This window comes from Salvelinus alpinus, chromosome 1 (assembly GCF_045679555.1).
Source record: "Salvelinus alpinus chromosome 1, SLU_Salpinus.1, whole genome shotgun sequence".
In the NCBI taxonomy this organism is placed as follows: Eukaryota; Metazoa; Chordata; class Actinopteri; order Salmoniformes; family Salmonidae; genus Salvelinus; species Salvelinus alpinus.
In genome coordinates this window covers 70242364-70269750 of record NC_092086.1, presented here as the reverse complement: position 1 = coordinate 70269750, position 27387 = coordinate 70242364, and the positions used below count along the sequence as shown (strand labels likewise).

The 27387-nt window shown below is 40.9% G+C and overlaps 1 protein-coding gene across 23 annotated transcripts in view; it reads right to left on the bottom strand.

The window, feature by feature from the left end:
- LOC139584342 (phosphatidylinositol-binding clathrin assembly protein-like) overlaps nt 1–21360 on the bottom strand; it is a 57560-nt gene extending 36200 nt beyond the window's left edge. For 6 of the 23 annotated variants that reach the window (XM_071416131.1, XM_071416102.1, XM_071416141.1 and 3 more), the window contains exon 1: nt 13434–13989. In XM_071416131.1, coding sequence (XP_071272232.1) covers nt 13434–13563 — 130 coding nt within the window. In that variant the 5' untranslated portion in view covers nt 13564–13989. Of the gene's footprint in view, nt 1–13433; nt 13992–21341 lie in introns of those variants that run through there. The other 17 variants (XM_071416122.1, XM_071416112.1, XM_071416184.1 and 14 more) reach the window with 9 other exon arrangements.
- Between the last annotated feature and the right edge of the window lie 6027 nt (nt 21361–27387).

The window sequence follows — 27387 nt, the reverse complement described above, 5'->3', positions numbered from 1 at the left end:
CCTAAAACGCTCAAACTTTTACAGATGCACAATCGAGAGCTTCCTGTCGGGCTGTATCACCGCCTGGTACGGCAACTGCTCCGCCCACAACCGTAAGGCTCTCCAGAGGGTAGTGAGGTCTGCACAATGCATCACCAGGGACAAACTACCCGCCCTCCAGGACACCTACACCACCCGATGTCACAGGAAGGCCAAAAAGATCATCAAGGACAACAACCATCCGAGCCACTGCCTGTTCACCCCACTATCATCCAGAAGGTGAGGTCAGTACAGTTGCATCAAAGCTGGGACCGAGAGACTGACAAACAGCTTCTATCTGAAGGCCATCAGACTGTTAAACAGCCATCACTAACATTGAGTGGCTGCTGCCAACATACCGACTCAAATCTCTAGCCACTTTAATAATTAAAAATTGGATGTAATAAATGTATCACTAGTCACTTTAAACAATGCCACTTTAAAATGTTTACATACCCTACATTACTCATCTCATATGTATATACTGTACTCTACACTATCTACTGCATCTTGCCTATGCCGCACGGCCATCGCTCATCCATATATGTATATGTACGTATTCTTATTCAGTCCTTTACATTTGTGTGTATAAGGTAGTTGTTGTGAAATTGTTAGATATTACTGCACAGTCGGAACTAGAAGCAAAAGCATTTCACTACACTCGCATTAACATCTGCTAACCATGTGTATGTCACCAATACAATTTGATATACATCTGATTTGACTGGCACACCCCTAAGTCTAGGAGAGAGGAAACTGACCATCTATTCACAGGAAGTATTAAAAGCCATAAAAATCCATTTAAGGGCAGAATTCAGAAGATGCTAGTTAACCTGAGCATAGCACCTCGTGGTAGACAAAATACAGATGGTAATTGAGTCTTGCAAAGCTGCACACCATAAATCTTGCATTCGCTCTGTTAACATCTGGAGACACTACGGTCAGAAAGTTGGCTTCGGCCGCAGCAGCGGAAGCGGACAAAAACTAGAGCCTACTAAAATGGCTGGGATTACTCTTGGAACTACTAGCGAACATATACTTTCATTGTTTATCACCATTCTAGTTAATGTAGCGTTTCTGAAACCCTTTGATTCTGACTCCCAACATCTACCAAGCTATTGGTTCTAGTAAAAATGTTTTAAAGTGTTTAAATTAGACCAAACTTTTATTGTTAAATAAGCTTGCCAGAGTCTGATTTATAAATAGGCTGAATTGGGCAAAATGCCTGACACATTGGTTCAAAAAGAGAGCCAGGCGTAGCAAAGTCCAGCAACCTAAATTGCAGTTTCACTCCATAAAGCAAACCAAGACCAATTTGCATGTTCTCTCATCTGACCCATGTATTCCAGGCAGTCGGTCTGATTCTTTGAAACTTCCAAAAAAATGTCACGCTTGAATTCAAATATTTTGTACGTGTACAGTAAGCACTGCAATCATGTACATAACGATCATAAATCTCACACAACAGATATAGGGTCTCATGAGACCAGCCTCTCTAACGAAAATAACACGGTTGGTGATTTGTCCATTACTTTAGTTACCCAACCAAGTTTAAACCACTGGTCTCTTTGTAAAACACCACCAGCCTGAAAATCCTAGAAGGCCTACAGACTTTACTCTAGTGCTAAATCATCACAATGAAAGAGTACATATTAGACAAGTCAGTCTTGGTGACTCACAAAAACAATGGCAGCAAGTGTCATATCAACAGTGTGCAAATTGAGCTTTTCACATCAGCACTGATTTTGGCAAGGATGTCAGCTGAAATTGTAAAGGTCTCGAATCCAAAGCATGAAAGAGTTATGGAGTGCAAAGAACAAGCTGGTGGGAAATCAGACAAGGCTCTATTCTGAATACTTTGTGGTTTGGGAGGGTTGTGTGGAAAGTTTAAAAATGAAAAGCATGACAAAAGGATTCCAGTAATGACAAACCACGATATTTTGGGTAGAGAGAGTGCATTGCCAATGTCTGCAAAAGAGCCTGCATCAGCAGCTGTAGCCACATGTCAAGTCATAATTAAAATATGAAATAAAGTGAAAATGATTACTAAACCGTCCTAGAAAATAAAAGCTAGGTCACTTTCATAAGCTACTGTATATCATTTATTTGCAATCAATTTATAAATAATTATAATACATGCGATTCATGAGTCCAGATTTAGTGTGATGACATTAAGTGCTATGGAATGCTTATGCAGTGGTTGACCTGGACCTCCCGTTGAAAGTGTTTCTTCCCCTCACCATTTTCTCAGTGGTCGGTCATTGAGTCAACACACATTTATTCCAAATGCAAGGGTCAAGGGCTTGTACATAGGTGAAACGTACTGTAGATAAGGGTATTTAATAGCCATTACATGTTAGTGATGACATGGTCAGGGCAGCTGACGGGAACTAAAAGCATTAAAATGAACTAAACAGTCCAATAGAAAGTAGAAGCCCCCCCCCCATGCGGAACTCTGGACAAGTTAGCAATGATTGGAATGCAATGGCATTTCCCTCGCATTCCCTTGAGAGCTCCTTAATTAACAAACCAGATTTCAAGGGCCAAACATGCAAGGAACAGACTGATGGCTTTGGCAAACAGTTCCAATAAGCTCAGCAGAACACAAGGTTTACAGGGGGAAGATTATAATAATGAAGCCCTTTTTTTTCCCACTTATTGGGAAAAAAAATGGGTAGCATTAATTACCCCAAAACACTTCCTGCCTCCGGCAGAACCCAAATCTAGCCTATAAGTACATCTGTTCGACAGAAAAAAACCACATGAAGTGTACAGTATAGCGTTACGAGCCTTGTCAATGACACTATTCATTTTGAAGAGACAGATGCCACCCATAAACATGAGCTTGGAGGACACCATAGTGAAGCTATAGGCCTACAAGGGTTCAACATCTAAATAAAGAGTAATTTGTGGTACAACTAATTGCTTGTCGACGACTGAATTACAAAAACTAGGCTTGAGTTTGAAGAACATGTCCCCAGAAGTGGATTTCTTTTGGTTGGGAAGGTAGACAAGTTCATTTAGAAAGTTGAGTTGAATCGTTTTGTGGAAGACATTTTCAAATCACACAAAAACTGTGCATACTTGAAATGCCATAAGCCAAAGACCAATTTGTCAAATCGTCGCAGCGCTCTATTCAAATGGTGTGTGGGGAGCAGGGCTGGGGCGATATGACCAAAATATGATATCATAGTATTTTTCTAATTTTTGACGCTATGACAGTATTTTTTGATTTTGATTAATAAAAGTTCTAAATTTGCTTAAAGAGTAGTGTGTGACCCTAGGGTGGCAACATATATTCTAAATTATTTCAATGGGTCTTTTTCCATTCTGATTGTTTTATACTGTTCAATTCAACTTCAACCTAAATTTCCTGCATTTCCATCAATTTCTGCAATTCCACATTTGAGATCATTTCCACTGTCACGATATGGGCAAAAATACTAGGCCTTATTTTTAACCAAATGTTGCAATTGCGATTTAGATCAAAACACTTGGGTGAACTTTTGGAATCATGGAAATAGAAATAATAGTGGGCACTTTGAATACAGTGTTTGACATGACAACGAATGAAAATGCCATGGACGAGTTATTGCTCTGACTCTGTACTTTTATTAGCTAGTTAGCTAGGTAGCTAACACGATTTAGCTTAACTTGCTAAGAAAATACAAACTAGCTGTTTGCAGATGTAAGAAACAAACTAATATTGCAACTATAAAACACTTGTGGATTTATATTAAGATCAAATTGGAAACAACGTTGCATTGACCGAACGAAAGTTTCTCGTGTAAAGTGTCTCGAGGTCAAGCAACAACAAATGCGCTCCTTGAGTGACAGGGGGTGGGACTAGGTCTGTGTGGAAAGCGGCGTGGAGAGAGAGAGCGGAGAGGGATACCCAAGTAGCGGAGTAAACTATAAAAACGGACGTTACACGCGGCGTATCACATTTAAACATTTAACAAACCAAACATTCAAATACCGTTACAGAAGGTAAAGTAAAAACCCAAACCGGTCCATGCATCAATACCAGTACATGGTAAAATACGGTATACCGCCCAGCCCTAGTGGGGAGACAGAGTGGACAGACGATACGCTTTCATAATAAATGACAGAAAGCCGATCAAAAGGGTATTACTATTTTCCTACCCTAACAAACAATCAGCTTCCTGACATATTTGGAATGCACACATACATATAAAATCAACATCCTGCCCGGCTGTTGACACTCAGGAAGTGAGTTTATTTCCCAAGCCTGCGGTGTAGTGGAGCTTAAAGAACACAACCAATGGTAACGTACCTTTTTTTATTTTACCCATCCATTGCGAATACAGTGATCCCTCGCCACTTCGCGGTTCACTTAACGCGGATTCGCTATTTCGCGGATTTTCATAATGCATTTTTTTTTTTTTTTTTGTGCATTGTGCTCTGCATTCTGATTCGCTAAAAACTCACTCCCGCTTCTTGTATCAAAACATGCTACGAATTGTGCTATCATTTTGTCGTCTCGTGCAGTTATGTGTACGTACATAAAACAGCTTGGCAAATTTACATTAAGTTGGCCAGGAAGGAAGGAAGGACTAACGCTTGGTCGCTTAGCAACCATGGTGCGAATGGCCACTGAACTTAAGCGAGTAGCTGAGGAATGGGACCCTTTGATGAGCCGTTCATTACAGTTCTCCAACGTAATCGATGGTGGCATGTCGGTGTACAAGGATCTTTTTGCAAAGAAGAAAAAAGAGCGACAACAGCTGCCTATCACTATGTTCTTCTCCCGAACAAACACACCTGCACCGCGGGCTTCAGAAGAAGAGAACACTGCAGAGCGCAGTCAGGATGCAGCGGCCCAGTCTGAAGAGCAGTGAAACGGCCTACACGTGAGTCACTGTATTTGTATACATGTAATAGTTGCTAATTGTAAAAAAAAAAAAAGTTTTCTATTTCGCGGATTTCACTTATCGCGGGTCATTTTCGGAACGTAACCCCCGCGATAAACGAGGGATTACTGTATATGCATTGAAAAAGGCTTTACTTTATTCACTGCAAACGGCGATCAGTGTTAAGAGGTCGACTGATTATAATTTCTCAACGCCGATACCGATTATTGGAGGACCAAAAAAAGCCGATACCGATTTAAAAAAATAAAAAATATTAATAAAAATAATTTAAAAAATAAAAATAAATTTCGGCCAATTTTTTTTATGTATTTGTAATAATGGCAATTACAACAATACTGAATGAACACTTATTTTAACTTAATATAATACATCAATAAAATCAATTTAGCCTCAAATAAATAATGAAACCTGTTCAATTTGGTTTAAATAATGCATAAACAAAGTGTTGAAGAAAGTAAAAGTGCAATATGTGCCATGTAAGAAAGCTAACGTTTAAGTTCCTTGCTCAGAACATATGAAAGCTGGTGGTTCCTTTTAACATGAGTCTTCAATATTCCCAGGTAAGAAGTTTTAGGTTGTAGTTATTATAGGAATTATAGGACTATTTCTCTCTATTTGATTTGTATTTCATATACCTTTGACTATTGGATGTTCTTATAGGCACTTTAGTATTGCCAGTGTAACAGTATAGCTTCCATCCCTCTCCTCGCCGCTACCTGGGCTCAAACCAGGAACACATCGACAACGGCCACCCTCGAAGCAGCGTTACCCATGCAGAACAAGGGGAACAACTACTCCAAGTCTCAGAGCGAGTGACGTTTGAAACGCTATTAGCGCGCACCCCGCTAACTAGCTAGCCATTTCACATCGGTTACACCAGCCATTAGGCTGATAGGCTTGAAGTCATAAACAGCGCTGTGCTTGCGAAGAGCTGCTGGCAAAACACACGAAAGTGCTGTTTGAATGAATGCTTACGAGCATGCTGCTGCCTACCATCGCTCAGTCAGACTGCTCTATCAAATCATAGACTTAATTATAACATAATAACACACAGAAATATGAGCCTTAGGTCATTAATATGGTCGAATCCGGAAACTATCATCTCGAAAACAAAACGTTTATTCTTTCAGTGAAATACGGAACCGTTCCGTATTTTATCTAACGGGTGGCATCCATCAGTCTAAATATTCCTGTTACATTGCACAACCTTCAATGTTATGTCAATTACGTAAAATTCTGGCAAATTAGTTCGCAATGAGCCAGGCGGCCCAAACTGTTGCATATACGATGACTCTGCGTGCAATGAACGGAAGAGAAGTGACACAATTTCACCTGGTTAATATTGCCTGCTAACCTGGATTTCTTTTAGCTAAATATGCAGGTTTAAAAATATATACTTCTGTGTATTGATTTTAAGAAAGGCATTGATGTTTATGGTTAGGGATACGTTAGAACGACAGTCCTTTCGCAAATGCGCACCGCATCGATTATATGCAACGCGGGACACGCTAGATAAACTAGTAATATCATCAACCATGTGTAGTTGTAACTAGTGATTATGATTGATTGTTTTTTTATAAGATAAGTTTAATGCTAGCTAGCAACTTACCTTCTTACTGCATTCGCGTAACAGGCAGGCTCCTCGTGGAGTGCAATGTAAATCAGGTGGTTAGAGCATTGGACTAGTTAACCGTAAGGTTGCAAGATTGAATCCCCGAGCTGACAAGGTAAAAATCTGTCGTTCTGCCCCTCAACAAGGCAGTTAACCCACCGTTCCTAGACTGTCATTGAAAATAAGAATGTGTTCTTAACTGACTTGCCTAGTAAAATAAAAGGTGTAAAAAAATGTGTTTTTATTTTTATATTTTTATTTAAAAAAAATAAAAATCGGTCAAATCGGTGTCCAAAAATACCGATTTCCGATTGTTATGAAAACTTGAAATCGGCCCTAATTAAAATCGGCCATTCCGATTAAATCAGTCGATCTCTAGTGTTAACCCACAAAAAAAATGTTTTGCACTTCCCTAAACATGGCATTGATGTAGCATACAGCTTTGAATCAAGGCTCAACCTCCTCCAGTAAATATATATAAAGCAGAACAGTAGCGTTAACACTATAGTCAATTCAGTCAATTTCCAGAGGATTCCCCCCCTTTAAGAATTTTCATTTCCTGAAATTGTAGAGGGATATGTTCCAGGGGAGTACAATTAAGTTAGTTCACTACGTGATCTTGCAGTGGACAGATGCAAGATGATTACAGTGCATTGAACAATTTTCATTTAGAGTAGTCGGTGGCTCTTTCAAGGTCTGCATTTGCATCAGTGGCATTTGTAACCAGTTTCCTTTTTTCCTCTATATTAGGGACCAGCTCATGGATGATATGATCCAATCATTTTATAATGATAGAGTTGACCATGCTAAAATAATTCAGTGATCACAACACAGGTATAGTAAGACCAGAGTGGGTCAATCTTTAAAAATCTTGCTAAATACCCTGAACTGAAGGCAAACTGCCCACTTCACTTCATTGTAGACAAATGGCTAATGAGGTTAATCTATGAGATGGGCCAATACAGATAGAAATCAAGCTCGGAATATGGAGGTTAAAGAATGAGTATTTGATGGTAGTGCCTGGTTCGCAGCTTTGAATCATGACACTGAATCGCAAAGGCTTTTCAGAGTTACAGTGGGCTCCATTCAGTAGGGCAGGCGGTGTCAGCACTCTTTTTGAGGGACTGTCATTCGATGCCACTGCGGTCACATGCTCTGAGTGGGCTGCGTTCTGCAGGGGGGGGGGGGTAAGGTTGAACCTGTGGCAGAGCCTCTCATGCTGCATGTGTTAGCGTGTCCTCTGGCCTGACCCAACTGACTGCTTCAGTACCAATCCTCCTTGTCCACATTTTGAATCCATGTAGGCTTACTCAACATGCAATGTCAACTCAAATGCATTGAATTCTAAACGTGCTTCCTTGCTCAGCAGGGAGAATATTATGGTCACCAGTTTGACTGCATATGGTTGTCTCCATTTAAAATACAGACCACAAACAAGAAAAGAGCTATGGGTCACTGAAGTGCTTGAGGGTTCCACTCTACACACTGCTGAGGTTTGAAACCTACATGGATCATGCCCCTTACCCTCAGCAGATTCTAGGGAGCATCATGTTGCAGGATTGACTCACAAGTCAAGCTACCAGAATAAGCTTGGATCCTATAGAACACGCTTGCTCAGTAATCAGTATTACCACATGCACAGAGGAGAGAGATGTCCTCACAACTTAACACTGTTCTAAAATAACATTTTACATTTCTGGTTAATTATCTAAATGAAGCCCACTCCTACTCAGGGCCTTAAGTAGGAGGTGGTTGCGTGTTCAAGTGACATAACACCTTGTCCCATGCAGCTAACCTCTATTGTGATGCAAATAGGTCCAGGAACCAAAACAAGTGTTTTGTACAACACATATATTGTAGGCTTACATTATAATCAAAGTAACAAGAGCAGGTAAACTCGTTCTTCCTAGTTTCAGTCTCACCAGTAATCGGAAAACCTTTTTTAGTAAAGTAGCTACAATACAACATGGATACCTGGTATTTGCATTTTCATATGAGAAAAATGATAGGAAAGTCAGTGTTGAGGTTTCCATCCAAAAAGAAGTGTGCTGACCCTAGATCTGTGTCCAGATCATTTGGACCACTGAGGTACTGTCAGGTGATTGCTACCACGCCACCCAGCTACTGTCGCTGAGGGACTATCGTATCTACTCCCTCCTGTGTGATTACTTTGGTTTAGGGCATGTATTGAGAGATTTATGCCTGAGCTCGAATAAGAAATTAAGACTTCAAAGTAAATTCCTTCTGGAAATAAACAAGGTTTAACTATCATCATCATCATCATCATGTTTGCCCAATTGTAAAGAACTTTGCACAAACACACACAAAGGACGCAATCAAAAGGGAACAATTCCAAATGGAATTTCAGGCATGCTGACTCACTGAAGGAAGGTGACGTTATAGTCAAGTACAAAGGTCCTCATCACAGACTTTTTTTTAAAATATGTTTTTACTTTATTGTTCACCAAATGTAGCCATCATATCAAGTGGCAGGTGATGTGGGAAGTTGGGAACTATACTTCATTACCTCATTATGATCACACATCCTGTTTTGGGACGCAAAACAAGTTTAGTGACACAATGACAAAATAAATGTTCCATTTACAGTGGTTGAAAAGTCCCTAAAGCATCAAATAGACTACACTCGCGATTGACCCTTGTACTTTGGGATGGACAGAAATGGGTTAGCGTAAAAGCAATTAAACCATAAAATCCCTAACATGCAATAAAATGACAGTCTTTTTCCCTCTCTGTAAATAGATGGGTGCAATATTGAGTTGGGTATGTTGCACCGATTAAAACAAACTGAATACTAAAGTTTTAGGCTATAGCTTATAGATAGATCTATATTTCTAAAATTGCAAGAACAGTCATCTTGGAGCAAATTTTACACCTGCTCTTAACCAGAGCAGACCAGAAAACAAGAGCAGGCTCATAGCGTGGAAAAGACTACAATTTGACCTTTGCACATTTTTCCCCCCCTCTCTGGTAACTGTTAAGTCTCAAAGTTGTTTGGTGGAGTTTATTTAACAGGCCGTGTTAAAGAATGCGGACACTGGCCGGAAACCCAACCCAAATCAAAGGAGCTAAGAGAAAGAGGCCATATCTTGCGTACAAATCAGACCGGAGGGGAGCTAGACACACCACTGCTATTTCGGTCTGAGGAAACGCCAACTCCAAGTGCTGCCGGCCCTCCTGAAGTACCTCCAACCTTTGTGACATTCCTGCTCCGCTCCTGCCACCCCCAGACGACAAAAGGAGCCTTGAGGCCCTCCCCAGCAGCCTCCTTATCAAGGAGAAGACAATCAAGAAGCCTTCTAGGGACAGGAGTCAGTGAGGTATGGCCTCTACACACTCTTTTAGCTTCGAGTTTCAGACATGCCCTTCAAAACCGCCGTCAAACACCACACATGACATTTCTTATTACGGAGCCACTGCTAAAAATAGTGCCCAGCAGGAAATTGGTTTCAGTCTCTAGTCACCGAAACCGAGACGTATGCAAATAAGCAGCATGGTGTGAACAGCTATTGATGTGGCGATGTCTGCAGTCAATCTGCTTCAGCACTGATGCTAGGGTGCTGAGAATGACCCAGAATTAAAACCCATTAAAACGGGAGTAACCCGACACGGCAAGGGCAAACACCAGGAAGAGACGGAATAGACTAGATTAAAAACCAACCTAGACTGAGTCTGAACAAAGTTTACCACCACCATAAACCAGGATACAGTCGAAAAGGGTAATGCTAATGCCAACTTAAAACCTATTCAGTCATTGAGAAGGCTGGCTATTGTAATTGTAAATAGTCACTGTAACAGAAGATGGTTCTGCTGGTGACTAAATCTGTTGGCCATAAATACTTGATACCTCCAGTTTTTCATGAACAAGACTTGATGCACTCTTATGTAGGTGTTATTGTTGTGCGTCAACATGCAATCACAACGTCAGTTTGTTGGAAGGGGAAAGGCTTAACCACTGCTAATGTCATTTTCATTGAGACCTGCTTGTGCCTTTTTTCTCTTTCACCAGCCACACTCCTTGCAACATTACAAGAGGTTGTTTTCTGGTGAACTAGTTCTCCTTGGAAAATACTTATCACATAGATCTGCAACATATAACAGTAGCACACCAACTTTCCAGGTATCCCCTGAAAAAACAGACAAGAACATAGGTATGTCTGCAAAGCACATGCGTCGGTGGTACGTTGAGGTCCCCTATTGTTTTAATCCAGTAAAATGTGTGGACAGTTTGAGGACTTTTAAGATGAAGTTCACTTGATTTGTCAATGGTGAAGGTACATGGAGATGTCGGGATTCAGATATGACGTGATTGTTTTAGCACAATCCACAGAGATTTGGCGCTAAGGCGTGCAACATGGTTCAATGCATCATTATATCAGCACAGTCTACTTTCAGTTTTTCAAATTGCCAGCGTCTTATGGCTCAAGTATACTGTGCTATTAGCAAAAACATTATTATTATATTTTTTTTAAATGTGTAGAGTAAGAGCCATGAACAATACAGCGAACTTAGTAAACGAGGCAATTCTGGTAAGTGCATGGAGGACGCCATATTTATGCACCTCCGCCACTGTGATTTAGGGTAATCCCGGGTTATCAGACCCTGCGCTTTCGAATCCTGGTCTGGAGGTGGGTCTGACCCTGGTTTTATCTCAAATCAAATACTTTTGTCACATGCGCCGAATACAACAGGTGTAGACCTTACCGTGAAATTCTTACTTACAAGCCCTTAACCAACAATGCAGTTCAAGAAATAGAGTTAATCAAATATTTTCTAAATAGCCGAAAGCTTAAAAAAATGTTTTTATCTAATCAAAAAGTAACGAATGTACATAACAATAACGAGGCTATGTACAGGGGGTACCGGTACCAAGTCAATGTGCGGGGATACAGGTTAGTCGAGGTCATTTGTAAAAATAACAAATAAAAAAAGAAGAAGTGAAAATGCATAAATAATAAACAGCGAGTATCAATCAGCGGGGTAAAAATCAAAGGTGAGGTGGTGGGGGGGGGGTCAATGTAAACAATCCAGAAGGCCATTTGATTAGTTGTTCAGCAGTCTATCTGGGTCTGCTTTGGTGTATTTGGGGAGCCCTGGATTTATGGGGCGGCAGGTAGCCTAGCGATTCGAGGCGCAAGCCAGAAACCAGAGGGTTGCCAGTTCAAATCCTAGGTCTGACAGGAGAAATTTGACGGGAAGTGAACTGGCAACTGGAGGGTTGCTGGTATCAAATCCTGATGCTGTTCTGAGGGCAAAAGGGGGTGCAACTCAATATTAGGTAGGTGTTCCTGTTTTGCACACTCAGTGTATACAGTACATTCGGAAAGTATTCAGACCCCTTCCCTTTTTCCACATTTTGTTACATTACAGACTTATTCTAAAATGTATTACATTTCTAAAACCCTGTTTTTGCTTTGTCATTATGGGATATTGTGTGTAGATTGATGAGGGAACACATTTATATAATCCATTTTAGAATAAGGCTGTAACTTAACAATTTGGGAAAAGTCAAGGGGTCTGAATACTTAGCGAATGCACTGTATATGCGTGTCTTTTGGAGGGGTTTGGATAAAGTGCAAGTCAAATTTTGGTTGGATTCAGAAGGAAGAACCAGAAAAACCTGGGTAGGTAGCCTGTTGTATTAGGGACTTTAAATAGAGCAAAACATCACTGCAGTACTCTGAGCACACATGACATGCTTCAATAGAAAATATTTATAGTGAGAAATCACTTCCATTCCTTTATGTAGATCATTCTCCTACACATACATTGCTCATCAAATATACCAACACATGGTTGGATTAAGTAGAGTTCTAATTTCAGTAATTCCTTCCCAGATTACTTGCCTGATTCACTGTTTATTTTATTGTGTATTATGTGCATGCAAGTTGATTTCACAATGCTCATGAACCATATAACATTGGTGTGGTATAAGGTGTGGTGCACTGTGATCTGGTCACAAAGATCCCATGGTACTTATCTCAAGAGTTGGGGGTGTGAACCTGTGTCCCCGCTTTATTCCCAACATCATGGCCACCTAGGCCAAGGCTAATGGTCCCCTGATCCCTAATAGGCATAAATCACTCCCCACTGTGATAACTGGGTCTTATCCATAGGTGCCAAAAAGGGGAAAAACTGACTGAATGAAAAACTGTGACTCAACTATGGTCAAATGTCAGGAAGTGCATAGGGTATGTCTTTTACATACCTAGTCAGACCATCTTGCGGGCAATGACACTAAAAGTTACGTGTCTGTCGAGGTTCCCCATTGAACGACTAAAGAACTGAGTCAGCCAAAAATACTGGGAGGAGAAACCCTCTGATAACGTCTAGGTTCGCAGAGCATACGATCATGTAGGCACACTCAATGGACAGTAAATTGCCTGTAAGCAAGTAAAGTCGCTATTGGAAGGAGATAAATGGACCATGCACGTCTCAATAGAAGCCAGCACAAACAAATTAGAGTAGTTATCAGATTTATATTATTAAATAATTGCATTACCTATAATTTTATTAGAACCATCATCCTTGGTGGAAGTCAAACCATTTCTTGAAAAGTTTAAAACGTTACAATAAGCCTATAGGCTATGACGTGATTGTAATCCAGTTAATCTCATTGTTTACATGCCAAGCACGTGCCAAGGCTAATTGCAATTGAAAATTGACAGCATGACATCTGACTCGAATTTAGGGTAATTGTAGAACATTTCTAGATAATCTCGCATCATTTCATAGGTACATCAGCGAACATCAGACAAGAACTACTTGATTATAGCCTACGGGTCCGTTTATGTTCGTAGGCCTCAACCAGAGTCCAAACAATTTCTAACGAATACACACGCTTGATCAAACGCAACATTGTGGCAACTCGCCGACATATTGATACTTACAATCTAAATGTTTCTTTTTCGGCCCCATAATTTCATGCGTAGTCGCCTTGCACACAGTTTTTGCCACCGCAGATCCGGTAACACTGTGTTGAGCTGCGGTTATCCTGTCCGTAATGCTTTGCCCAGACATCTTTGCACTTCTGTATTAAGATATAGAACAAATGTTTCAAATCCTGTGGAATCGCTATTGTCCTCTGTAGCTTCCACAGTTCTGCCACATGACACAAAATAAAGACGAGAAAATGAGACGGCAGGAACGTTACCCTTGTAGCTAAATCCCAGGGTGATATGTAGTCCACATACACGATTTTTGAGGGTGAAATTGAAGTTTGGTTGTATATTATATTGGATACAAACCTAGAGTTTTTACTTCTTGTCAATTCCGAATGAGCTCACTCTCCTAACAAAGTCTTTCTCTCGCACTAACTGACTCCCCCTCTCTCTTTCTCTCGCACTGGCTGAGTCTCCCTCTCTCTTTAGTTCCCACTGAATAAGTCTGTTCCCTTTTCTACTTCGCCTCCCCCTGCTGGCTCTAATGGACTGGAGGCTTACAGGAAAATGGCGGGTCTGAATCCTCCAGGGACAGGCTATAGCCTATCAGAAAGGAAGAGGCGAAGCAGTAGGGTCAACTCCACCCAGAATCTGTCCAGGCAGATTGAGGGCGCGTTCCTGTGCCCAGGGTTATATTAGCCATATTCTAATAATTCTCATGTGCCATCATTTTGCTATGGTGAAACTTGCACTCCAATAGAGAGAAATAGTGATGGCGGTTTATTGTAGGCACTAACTCCTATCATGGTTCGTTGGAAAAAGCTTATTGGGAAAATGAATGGCATTTTTGTAGGGTTTTTGGATAAACGCCGAAAATAAGGTATGTGGGAAACACAGGGTTAGATTTTATACGTTTTGTTCTATGAGATAATCTTCATCAGCTAACATCACTTTTTGTGAATTTTGAAGAATGTATGTAATAAAAAAAGCACAAAGGCTTCATAATTCATAATGGTAATGTTAAATTACTGTTACTATTTAATAGAACGAAATGTATAAAATATCTTAAGCCTGTGTTAACTTTAGCACTTATTTTAAGCATTATTTTTCCCATAAATTTTTCCGATAGGGATGGCTGAACCAACCAGAGGTCACTAATTTCCCGGTTTTAGAACTTCAAACTGGTGAGCTCTAGATCTGAAATAATTGGATGGTGAAACTTGCTAGCCAACCAGAAAAGCAAGGCGAAGCTATTAAGGCATTCTTGAAAGTCAGGGCAATCCTTGTCCTGTAAAGAAACATAATTTTTTATAGTTTACATTTTTTATTTTGCAAGTATTAGGCATTTAGAATGAAATGTGGAGTGGAGCTTTTAAACTCGGACAAAAGAGATTCTAGTTCTAGGTCCCAAGAAGCAAAGATATTCTGTTGGATCTAACAATTAATCTTGATGGTTGTACAGTCTTCTGAAATAAAACTGAAGGACCTCGGCGTTACTCTGGACCATGATCTTTCTTTTGAAGAACATACAAACTACCCGGACAAAGCACTAAATAAACATCAGTTAGTGCTAAACACGGCTGCTAGAATCTTGACTAGAACCAAAAAATTTGATCATTTTACTCCAGTGCAAGCCTCTCTACACTGGCTTCCTGTTAAGGCTAGGGCTGATTTCAAGGTTTTACTGCTAACCAACAAAGCATCTTTCCGATGGGACCGTACGCTATGGTCACAAGACGCATGTCTCCTTATTGTCCCTAGAATTTCTAAGCAAACAGCTGGAGGCAGGGCTTTCTCCTACAGAGCTCCATTTTTATGGAATGGTCTGCCTATCCATGTGAGAGACGCAGACTCGGTCTCGACCTTTAAGTCTTTATTGAAGACTCATCTCTTCAGTAGGTCCTATCATTGAGTGTAGTCTGACCCAGGGGTGTGAAGGTGAACGGAAAGGCACTGGAGCGACGAACCACCCTTGCTGTCTCTGCCTGGCCGGTTCCCCTCTCTCCACTGGGATTCTCTGCCTCTAACCCTATTATGGGGGCTGAGTCACTGGCTTACTGGTGCTCTTCCATGCCGCCCATAAGAGGGGTGCGTCACTTGAGTGGGTCGAGTCACTGACGTGATCTTCCTGTTTGTGTCGTGGGGGAGATGTTTGTGGGCTATACTCGGCCTTGCCTCAGGGTAGTAAGTTGGTGGTTGAAGATATCCCTCTTGTGGTGTGGGGGCTGTACTTTGTCAAAGTGGGTGGGGTTATATCCTGCCTGGTTGGCCCTGTCTGGGGGTATCGTCGGACGGGGCCACAGTGTCTCCCAACCCCTCCTGTCTCAGCCTCCAGTAATTATGCTGCAATAGTTTGTATCGGGGGCTAGGTTCAGTCTGCTATATCTGGAGTATTTATCCTGTCTTATCCGGTGTCCTGTGTGAATTTAAGTATGCTCCCTCTAACTTTCTCTCCTCTTGGAGGACCATGCCTCAGGACTACCTGGCCTGATGACTCCTTGCTGTCCCCAGTCCACCTGGTCGTGGTGCTGCTCCAGTTTCAACTGTTTTGCCTGCGGCTATGGAACCCTGACCTGTTCACCGGACATGATGTTTTCGACTCTCTCTCTACCGCACCTGCTGTCTCTAACTCGGAATGATTGGCTATGAAAAGCCAACTGACATTTACTCCTGAGGTGCTGACCTGTTGCACCCTCTACAACCACTGTGATTATTATTATTTGACCCTGCTGGTCATCTATGAACCTTTGAAAATCTTGGCCATGTACTGTTATAATCTCCACCCGGCATAGCCAGAAGCAGGACTGGCCATCCCTCAGAGCCTGGTTCCTCTCTAGGTTTCTTCCTAGGTTCCTGCCTTTCTAGGGAGTTTTTCTTAGCCACAGTGCTTCTACATCTGCATTGCTTGCCATGTTTGGGGTTTTATGCTGGGTTTCTGTATTGCACTTTGTGACATTGGCTGATTTAAAAAGGGCTTTATAAATACATTTGATTGATTTATAGTTATGTGATGACATCAAATGCCCGTGTACCTTCAATTATTCAGCAATAATTTATTCCAAAAGCATTTCCATCATTTGTCGCAATAAAGAAAGTTAGACAAAATAAAAATCTCACCCTCTCCAACAGATCAAAAGGTTGTCAATCTTTAACAAAAGTTTTCCTAGTCCTGTAGTTTCCATTACACATGCCAAAATGTTTTTGTTGTTGCGACACTGCTTTTGTCTAATAAACCTGGATCAATGGAAACCTGCCTATTGAGTGTCAAATTTGATCAAGATTAGAGGGAATTGCTATTTTGCTAGGTGAGGCTTACTTTATCGAATAGAAGTTTCATAATGCTTAGGTGGTTATTGCCATCCACAGACTTGAGAGCAGACTAAAGTTTTTGAAATGAACCGCGACTCCTTCAAGTCGCTATGCAGCTGATACTTCAACATGTCAATTCTTAAACCCTAACCGTGTACCTATATCTAACCTCTGTTACGTGCCTTTGTTTGCTGAGATCCATACGTTTTAATGAAATATTAATCAAATACAACCACCGACTGTTTCCTTGTTGAGAGTCGATTGGCAAGTGCATTCGAGCCGAGTTGCCAATTTAGAGAAACAGCAATGAGAAAACAGTTCGTGGTTTTATTTGATTAACGTTTTATGACAAATTATGGATTTCAAACAAAGAAAAGCACGCAACAGCAGAGCACAAACAGAGGTACACAGTAAGAGTTTACGCATTTTAGTTTACGAGTATCGTCTGCATAGACTCAAAGGAGTCGGAGGTTAATTTTAGAAAAAATAAACTATAGCCTGCGCTAAACTCCGTGGATGAAATCATCTTGGAGTTGAGGTACTTGGCAGTTGTGTATTGATATGTTTTCTACAAAAGACCATTGGCGAGAATGTTCCCAGCTGATCTCGCCGCCTTAGGCCTGCCTTTCGCCTTTGCGGACATATATTTACATTGTTAGAAAGATCAGTCGACCATCTTCGCAACGTCATTTATCATATTTGGCAATATGGACACGCCTGGTGCTCCAATTGATGACGTATGTTGTGCAGCTGGAGACTAATGGGACTTGGTTCAGTAAGTCGCAAATTTATTATAGTAAATTGAAATAAAAAAACAAAAACGAATCATGAAAAAATATAAAATAATGTTTAAAAACTACAATATACTGAAACTATTATCTTTGACTTTTACCCAAAAAATGTTTAACCAACATTAGTTTTAACATTGACATCAGCAAACCTCTCGCCCACACAACACCATACACATGGTCTGCGGTTGTGAGGCCAGTTGGGCATTCTCTAAAACGATGTTGGAGGCAGCTTACGATAGAGAAATAAAAATGTAATTCTCTGGCAACAGCTCTGGTGGACATTCCTGCAGTCAGTGTGTCAATTGCATGCTCCCTCAAAACTTGAGACATATGTGGCATTGTGTTGTGTGACAAAACTGCACATTTTAGTGGCCTTTTATTGTCCCCGGCACAAGGTGCACCTGTGTAATGATCATGCTGTTTAATCAGATTCTTGAAATGCCACACCTGTCAGGTGGTGGGATTATCTTGGCAAAGGAGAAATGCTCACTAACAGGGATGTAAACTAATTTGTGCACAACATTTGATAGAAATAAGCTCTTTGTGCGTATGGAACATTTCTGGGATATTTTAGCTCATGAAACGACACAATGTGAAGTGCCTGGACACAGCCTTGGTATATTGGCCATTCACTACATGACCAAAAGTATGTGGACACCTGCTCGTCAAACATCTCATTCCAAACTCAAAGGCATTAATATTGAGTTGGTCACACCTTTTTGCTGCTATAACAGCCTCCACTCTTCTGGGAAGGCGTTCCACTAGATGTTGGAAAATTTCTGCAGGGACTTGCTTCGATTCAGCCACAAGAGCATTAGTGAGGTCGGGCACTGATGTTGGGCGATTAGGCCTGGCTCGCAGTCGGCGTTCCAATTCATCCCAAAGGTGTTCGATGGAGTTGAGGTCAGGGCTCTGTGCAGGTCAGTCAAGTTCTTCCACACCGATCTCAACAAACCATTTCTGTATGGACCTGGCTTTGTGCACAGGGGCATTGTCATGCTGAAACAGGAAAGGGTCTTCCCCAAACTGTTTCCACAAAGTTGGACACACAGAATCGTCTAAAATGTAATTGTATGCTGTAGCGTTAAAATGTAATTTTACTGGAACTAAGGGACTTAGACCGAACCATGAAAAACAGCCCAAGGCCATTATTCCTTCTCCATCAAACTTTATAGTTGGCACTATGCATTGGGGGAGGTAGCGTTTTCCTGGCATCCGCCAAACCTAGATTAGTCTGTCGGACTGCCAGATGGTGAAGAGTGATTCACCACTCCAGAGAATGTGTTTCCATTGCTCCCAAGTCCAATGGAGGTGAGCTTTACACCACTCCAATCGACGCTTGGCATTGCACATGGTGATCTTAGGCTTGTGTGCGGATGCTCGGCCATGGACACCGATTTCATGAAGCTCCCGACGAACAGTTATTATGCTGATGTTGCTTCCAGAGGCAGCTTGGAACTCGGTAGTGAGTGTTGCAACCGAGGACAGATCATTTTTATGCGCTACATGCTTCAGCACTCTGTGATCCCGTTCTGTGAGCTTGTGTGGCCTACTACTTCGTGGCTGAGCCGTTGTTGCTCCTAGACGTTTCCACTTCACAATAACAGCACTTACAGTTGACCGGGGAAGCTCTAGCAGGGCAGAAATTTGACAAACTTACTTGTTGGAAAGGTGGCATCCTATGATGATGGCACATTGAAAGTCACTGAGCTCTTCAGTAAGGCCATTCTTCTGCCAATGTGTGTCTATGGAGATTGCATGGCTGTGTGTTCGATTTTATACAACTGTCAGCAAAAGCTGAAATAGCCAAATCCACTAATTTGAAGGGGTGTCCACATACCTTTGTATATAGTGTACCACAACCCCCCGAGGTGCCTTATTGCTATTATCAGCTGGTTATCAACGGTACAAATAAAAGTTTTGTCATACCCCTGGTGTACGGTCTGATATACCAAGCATTTAAGCCAATCAGCATTCAGGCCTCGAACCACCCAGTTTATAATTATAATTGAGGGATGATGACAATCGATGACCCTGTTTTTCTGTTAGACAAAGTGCACAGTTGGGTGCCAGACTGATGCTTTGGTCATGAATGGATGCCGGACCTATCAGAAGGAGCAACGTTGGGTATCATAACAGCAATGTGATTGCAATGGTCTAGCGACCTCCAAAAATTATTTAATTCACTGTTCACTTGCTATTTTCACAGCATATCAGGTAAGATCTCAGAATACAAGTGTGTCATGCGACACAAGTACCCTTGTGACACCTTTACCGTTATGAAAAGGACATGCCATCACTACTCTGATAGTGGCCCAAGTTACTGCCCTGATGACACAGATGGCTTCATCAACAACGACAGGTAATGTATGTTATGTGAAAAGTTTTTTTCCAAAATATCCGACTTCATAAACTAGTACGCTAATTTCCCAGCCATGCAGATACAACTAGTACAGTCATTTTGGTTGTGAAGTGCATTGGCAAAAAGCTTTGTCCTTTCTTTAGAACAAAATGCAATTTACCACTTGGCTGTCTATTATAACACCCTGACAAAGGCCTTTTCCAGTCAACACCACCTCATAAAATTGCCTGCTGCAGTTGTTCGAGAGATTTGCAGCCGAACATGCAACATAGTGAAGACCAGCAAGGGGGCTCTCATCAGCATCATGCAGACATGTCCTCGCTGTGAGCATTCCTATGAATGGAACAGTCAGATACATGTTGGCAAGTATCCGGCCAGCAATCGGCACCTGTCAGTGGCATAATTTGTACAAATGCTGAAGGTAACCTACTTCATACTTTTTTTCCATAAAACATATTACCGCGCTAGAACTGATATAATGGCGACAAAGCGCAAGAACTGATATAACAGCAACAAGCGCTAAAACTGATTTAACGGCGACAAAGCGCTAGAACTGATATAACGGCGACAAAGCGCTAGAATTGATATAACGGAACTAATATAATGGCGACAAAGCGCTAGAACTGATATAACGGCGACAAAGCGATAGAACTGATATAACGGCGACAAAGCGCTAGAACTGATATAACGGCGACAAAGCGCTAGAACTGATATAACAGCGAAAAAGCGCTAGAACTGATATAACGGCGACAAAGCGCTAGAACTGATATAACAGCGAAAAGCGCTAGAACTGATATAAGGGCGACAAAGCGCTAGAACTGATATAAGGGAGACAAAGAGCTAGAACTGATATAACGGCGACAACGCGCTAGAACTGATATAACAGCGACAAAGCGCTAGAACTGATATAACAGCGACAAAGCACTAGAACTGATATAACAGCGACAAAGCGCTAAAACTGATATAACAGCGACAAAGCGCTAGAACTGATATAACAGCGACAAAGCGCTAGAACTGATATAACAGCGACAAAGCGCTAAAACTGATATAACAGCGACAAAGCGCTATAACTGATATAACAGCGACAAAGCGCTAGAACTGATATAAGGGCGACAAAGCGCTAGAACTGATATAACGGCGACAAAGCGCTAGAACTGATATAAGGGCGACAAAGCGCTAGAACTGATATAACGGCGACAAAGCGCTAGAACTGATATAACAGCGACAAAGCACTAGAACTGATATAACAGCGACAAAGCGCTAGAACTGATATAACGGCGACAAAGCGCTAGAACTGATATAACAGCGACAAAGCACTAGAACTGATATACCAGCGACAAAGCGCTAGAACTGATATAACGTGACAACGCGTTGGAAAATGACTTTAGGCGCACTAGAGCTCATTAGATACATGTTTTACCGACATGCAGCCAGGACACTTCAACTGTAAATTACCTCAATAAGGAACAATATTGTTGCTTTGATCACATCAGAATATATCCTCCTTGCAATCTCCAAAATACAACAGCCACGGAACAACTTTGTTTGGACATCGTAAAGGACCATTCGCCGTAACTGAAGAAATATAGAGGATGGGATTTTCTACAAGGAATCTGCCTCCCGGAAAAAAAAGCTTCTCCCAAACGGGTGTGACACCTACTATCTTTGACTGCTGCACTGCTACTAGGATTCCATCTGGCGATCTGTTCACCATCTGCCCTGTCTCCCCCTGTCTGGTATAGGTACCCCCGCCACACTCCCCCCTCTCTCCCGGGCTTTCGCTTGCCTCCAGCACACATGCACTTACACACACAGCGCAGACTTCGGACTGATCAGAATTTTAGGTAGGTTAATTAACTTGTGAAGCTTATTATGTGAGCTTACTCAGAAATTATTTAATTAACTAGTATAGGCCTACTATTTATTTATTTTATATTGTACTTTTATAGCCTACTGGACTCATAGAGCGATACTCTCTCAAGTTATCTTGTTGGGGCGAGTGACTCTGAACTTACAATGGCTAGCCCCAAGTCGTTATATATTTTTCTTGTGGTTTATGCCATTTGCCTCATGACTCTTGCGTGCTTTGTTGACTATGAACTTGCTTGTTTACCCAGCAGTTGGACAGACTGTTCGTTCCCACACTCAGAACTCTGACTCTCTATTGATTACACTGACTCTTGGCCTCCCATCCTATTCTAACCACCTCTTGCCGGCTTTGTATTCATGTTACCTGATGAAATGTCTGTACAATATGATCTTGTTGCCATCTGATGCACATTCGAATGTCATTAAAAAAAAATCAACAATGCAGAGCTCTCCTAGTCCTCTGCCATGCCCTGATTGTATTACTGCTTATGATATCTGGAAATGTGCATGTACACTCTGGCCCATCTACTGTTGCCAGCCCCAATTCTGACTTATGCTCTGATACCTGTTTCGCTGATTTCTGCTCTCGTAAAAGGCCTGGGTTTTCTGCATGTTAACACTAGAAGATTCTTACCTAAAATGGATCAATTGAAAGTGTGGGTTCACAGCTCCAATCCAAATGTGTTGGTCATTACTGAGATGTGGTTAAGAAAGAGTGTTTTGAATACCAACGTTAACCTTGTATTATAGCAAAGTGAAATGATTTTGAAGTCCTTGACTGACACCCTCACACTTTGATTATCGCAGAGAGACAAGCCATCATCCAGACAATGTTCATACAGAGTGTGTTACCTAATCAGTTTACAACACAATAAACATGAGACATCTGTCGTGGTAATTTCCTGTATTACTCAATAGAGAGAGAGAGAGAGCCAACCACACACAAGTCAGAGTTAAATTATATATTCCATCTTCAATATATATACAAGCTTCACCAAAGCCCTTTTTTGACTCTCAGATCAATTCAGTGTCTATCAATGAATTCTCTGAGAGTCCTTACAAAACAATTCTTAGTTTCATTTATAGCCAAGATCCACCCCTCTCAACTTACAAAGAATCCTTTACCCGAAAGAAGAGTATCCTATCGCTAGACAGCATCAGCTATAAATCATCGTTCAGTTTGATCTCCCAAGACAAGGTTTAAATCTCATGCTTGATACTTCACTGTCTACCAAAACATTACCTCATCCAATGGCATATATCAATTGTCATTTCTAGATGCTCCCAAACCTGGACAAACTCAAAATCAGACAGTGAGCCCCTTAGGTCAAATACTAGGTCAAGATAAGGGCAACCTCAGAGGGGACATACAATGGTTCCAAACACGGCCAAACTCCTTCCCCCTATGAGAAAAGTAGGGAGTGACTGGCGTACAGACATTGTATGAGATAACTAAATGGTTCCCCAATTAATAACTCCATCCCGTCACATGGTTTAGGAATAGTTACAAACAACGTTCCCATAAGAAAACAACGTTCCACTCTGTCCTCCTCCCCTTCTAATATTCTACTTAGCACCACATGGTTTAACAGATACATTGACATATGAAGACAAGCCTGACCTCTCCCCTCTCTGGCCCCAAGTTACCAATCCCTAGCTCAGAAGATTCTAATGACAAGTATCTCACAAGCATATGATGAAAATAACATCTTATCTATCTATGTTACTTAGCTAAATCTGATTCTGCCACGACACATCCTTCAAAAATCGATTGGTTGATGGATTTGGAAAAAATCGTCCATTTGAATCATCTATTCCTTTTAGCTTTGGTTTGTTGGCGTTTTACATTATAATTCAGAATCACTGTGCACATAGGTTATATCAACTCTAAAACAATATCATTTGAGATTAGCATTTATTTTCACTCACATACAGACAACTGACTCAACTGCTAAACTGTTAAGTGGCCACCTACCTTTCCAAAAAATAAAAAAAACTGTAGCCTACACAGGAACTATAAAACATTCACATCTGTAAATCAAGTCCACCTAATATATTTGAAAGAAAACAATACAATTTGGACCCAGGTGTGATTTACATACACATGAATTGTATGCAACCCTGGATAACATTTCAAAACCCACGTCTTGTTCCCATCACATACAATATATTCACTTAGGAGGACACCTATTGGCCAAAATCTGCAATTACCTAAGATGATTCCTCAATACCTTTAGGATAATGTATTTCCAATTTTTTTTTGTCATATTGTGTTTTGTCAATACAACTAACGTTACAACCATAAGGACCCATTCAACATGTTATATTTTACTCAAAACAGCATTCATCTTGCTCTGACCCACAAAACAACACACACAACCTGTTGATGCTAAGACATGCATTTTTTTTTAGAAAATAAGTAAAATACAGTATGGATTCATAGCTCTTTCTTCTCTCCGTGGCCATCCATGGCCTCTTTCTCTACATTCACTGGATCCTCTTTCAATACATTTACTGGGCTAACAGTGACCGATAAATGTTTGACTGTGGACTGCACCAGACCTCAATAGGCCTACAAGGGTCCGCTCAAACTAAAACGCATGTCAAATACAGCGGTGTGATGGGTAGAAATAATTAGGTAAAAACGCAGTTCTATGTTTTCAATTGGTTGACTAAGTTTCAGCGTTTTTTTACGCATCAGTTTGTCTGTTTTGAAGGACTTGACTCTTTGAAGTCTCGCCCTACTCAACTACCCATTCAAACCAATGGAGAAAACCACTTGCATTGAACCCCTAGAAGTCCGCAACCAGTTTGCCTTGCATGAAAGCTCCCATTCCCTCCTTGATTGCTCCGCTTGCATTTGTGCTTGAGACACTCGCTAGCTGAACAGGCAAACGCTACGAAGTACTAAATAGTAAACCAATCAAAATTTGTGTGCTATCCAGATACTATCATCTGCTATTCACATCTGCCAATCATGTTCTCTGTGCCTAAGGTATATAAACACAGCTGGTGATTTCTGTCTTTTTATATTTGTAATCTATTTAGTTATAGAAATGTGATACCATCAATGCAAGCTGTAAAATAACTCCCAACTTTATTTAGAACGCATCAACCTTAGCAATGTAGCTAGCTACAACAATTAGACCTGTTGCTTGCTAGCAGGAGCAAATCTAATTTTATTGGTCACATACACATATTTAGCAGATGTTATTGCGGGTGTAGCGAAATGCTTGTGTTCCTAGCTCCACCAGTGCAGTAGTATCTAACAACGCAGTAGTATCTAAAAATATATCTAACAGCAGATAGCTTTATCACTAGTACTAGCATGTAATTCCAGGACATGGAGCTTTAGCTATCATTATTCCAAGTAATAATTTAAGACAAGATTTGTGCTCTGATATCTGTTTCACTGATTTCTGCTCTTGTAAAAGCCTGGGTTTTCTGCAAGTTAACACTAGAAGCTTATTACCTAAAATGTATTAATTGAAACTGTGGGTTCACAGCTCCAATCCAAATGTGTTGGTCATTACTGAGATGTGGTTAAGAAAGAGTGTTTTGAATACCGACGTTAACCTTTCTGGTTATAACCTTTTTCGGCCAGACAGATCTTTCAAGGGTGGGGGAGTGGCAATATTTACCAAGGATCACCTTCAGTGCTCAGTTGTCTCCACCAAGTCTGTCTCCAAACAATTTGATTTGCTGGTTTTAAGCATTAAACTTTCAAATAGCTCTTTGTTGATTGTTGCTGGATGTTATCGTCCTCCATTAGCACCGGCCTGTACCCTACCTGGCCTAAGCTCTCTCCTGGCCCCTTACACTAAGTCTGAATTTGTCCTGCTATGTGACCTAAACTGGGACATGCTTAAACCACCTGACCAAGTCCTAAAGCAATGGGACTCCCAAAATCCTTCTCAGATTATTACCAATTCCACAAGGAATGACTCCAAACACCCAGAAAAGGCTACTCTCCTTGATGTTATCCTCACAAATAATCCTGATAGGTAATATCCTATATTTTTATTTCATTTATTTGTAATCTTAATCCCAGCCCCCGTCCCTGCAGGAAGCCTTTTGCTTTTTGGTAGGCCGTCATTGCAAATAAGAATTTGTTCTTAACTGACTTGCCAAGTTAAATAAAGGTTAAATAAAGATTTACTAATTTGATTCATGCTGACAAATAACAAATGCTACACTATCCCTGTCAATAGGCATAGTTGGAGTAGGATGCAGATTACCATGCCTCTTTCATTCTCCTAGTAGCCCAGTTGTTGTAATTTTTTTAGACTGTCGGGATGTTCATTCCTAGTTCATAAACTACAATACTTTGCTGTGATGATTTCTGTGATGAATTATTGTCTTTAACTTTTGTCTCCCAAGATCTATTCAGCTCTCCTCTCCTGTTCCCAGAGATCAACTAAGTGCTATACAGCATGCATAGGCTCAGCTGATTCACTCACTCACTATTAGACATTGAGACCTGCTGTTTTTTCTTTGTGGTTTTGTCTAGTGCATTTTAGAGTTGAAGAGCACCAACTACAGATACACATGCTTGTTAGAGCATCTTGAAGACTGAATACAATATAGAATCAGTTTGACGAGGTGAAAAACTGATTGTTTTTTCTATTGTAACATGCAGTGATTAGAATTATATTGTCCACGTCAGGAGCCCAGGCTTTTGCCGTATAGTTTGTGTCACTGGACCGCGCGATTTTAAGATTGCATACTGCTAAGGCATTTCTCTTTCTCTACGGTTGGCTACATTGGTAACCAGGGCACACGAATGTTCCTAGAGAGAGGGGGAATACTGAAGCATGCGTTGATGTCAGTTCTACTGTCTCCATCAGAGGCTCAGGCTTTTGGCATAGATAGTAAAACTAAATTTTTTGGACTGCAACTTTGTAAGATTGTTCTCCCCACCTCACCCGGCACTTCTCTCTATATACATTTATTGGTAGGTTACACAGTATTTAGATTGATCAAATACTGCCTGAGACACCTTTGCTATTTGTCTCCATACTCAATAAATGGTGAGACACTAAATGTGATGTTGTTCTTTGTTCAAATGTATATGCATGAAACGTACATAATGGAAAACATGCCTCACACTCAGTCATGGTTAGTAGTAAAATAATGGATTGGCAATAATTTGTCACTGTCAACTTAGGTTAGTGCTATTTGTCTCCATACTCAATAAATGGTGAGACACTAAATGTGATGTTGTTCTTTGTTCAAATGTATATGCATGAAACGTACATAATGGAAAACATGCCTCACACTCAGTCATGGTTAGTAATAGAATAATGGATTGGCAATAATTTGTCACTGTCAACTTAGGTTAGTAGGAAAGTTAGCCTAATTTAAACAACCTAAATATATTCACATTCACTAAAAATGTAGTATTTGAAAACGCAAACATGCTATGTTAGCTAGCTGGCTATGACTTTCCAACACAAGTCTGGAACTCTTCCAAGTCAAGGTAAGCTTTTGGTTTTACTAATTTATTGCCACCGGAGCCCGCCATTAATACATGATTGTAGCGGGTTTACAAACGTGTTAGTTCTTTTAGCTATGCTGACTATGTTACTAATATAGCTAATATGGTGACAACGATGTAGGCTGTGTGTAGTGG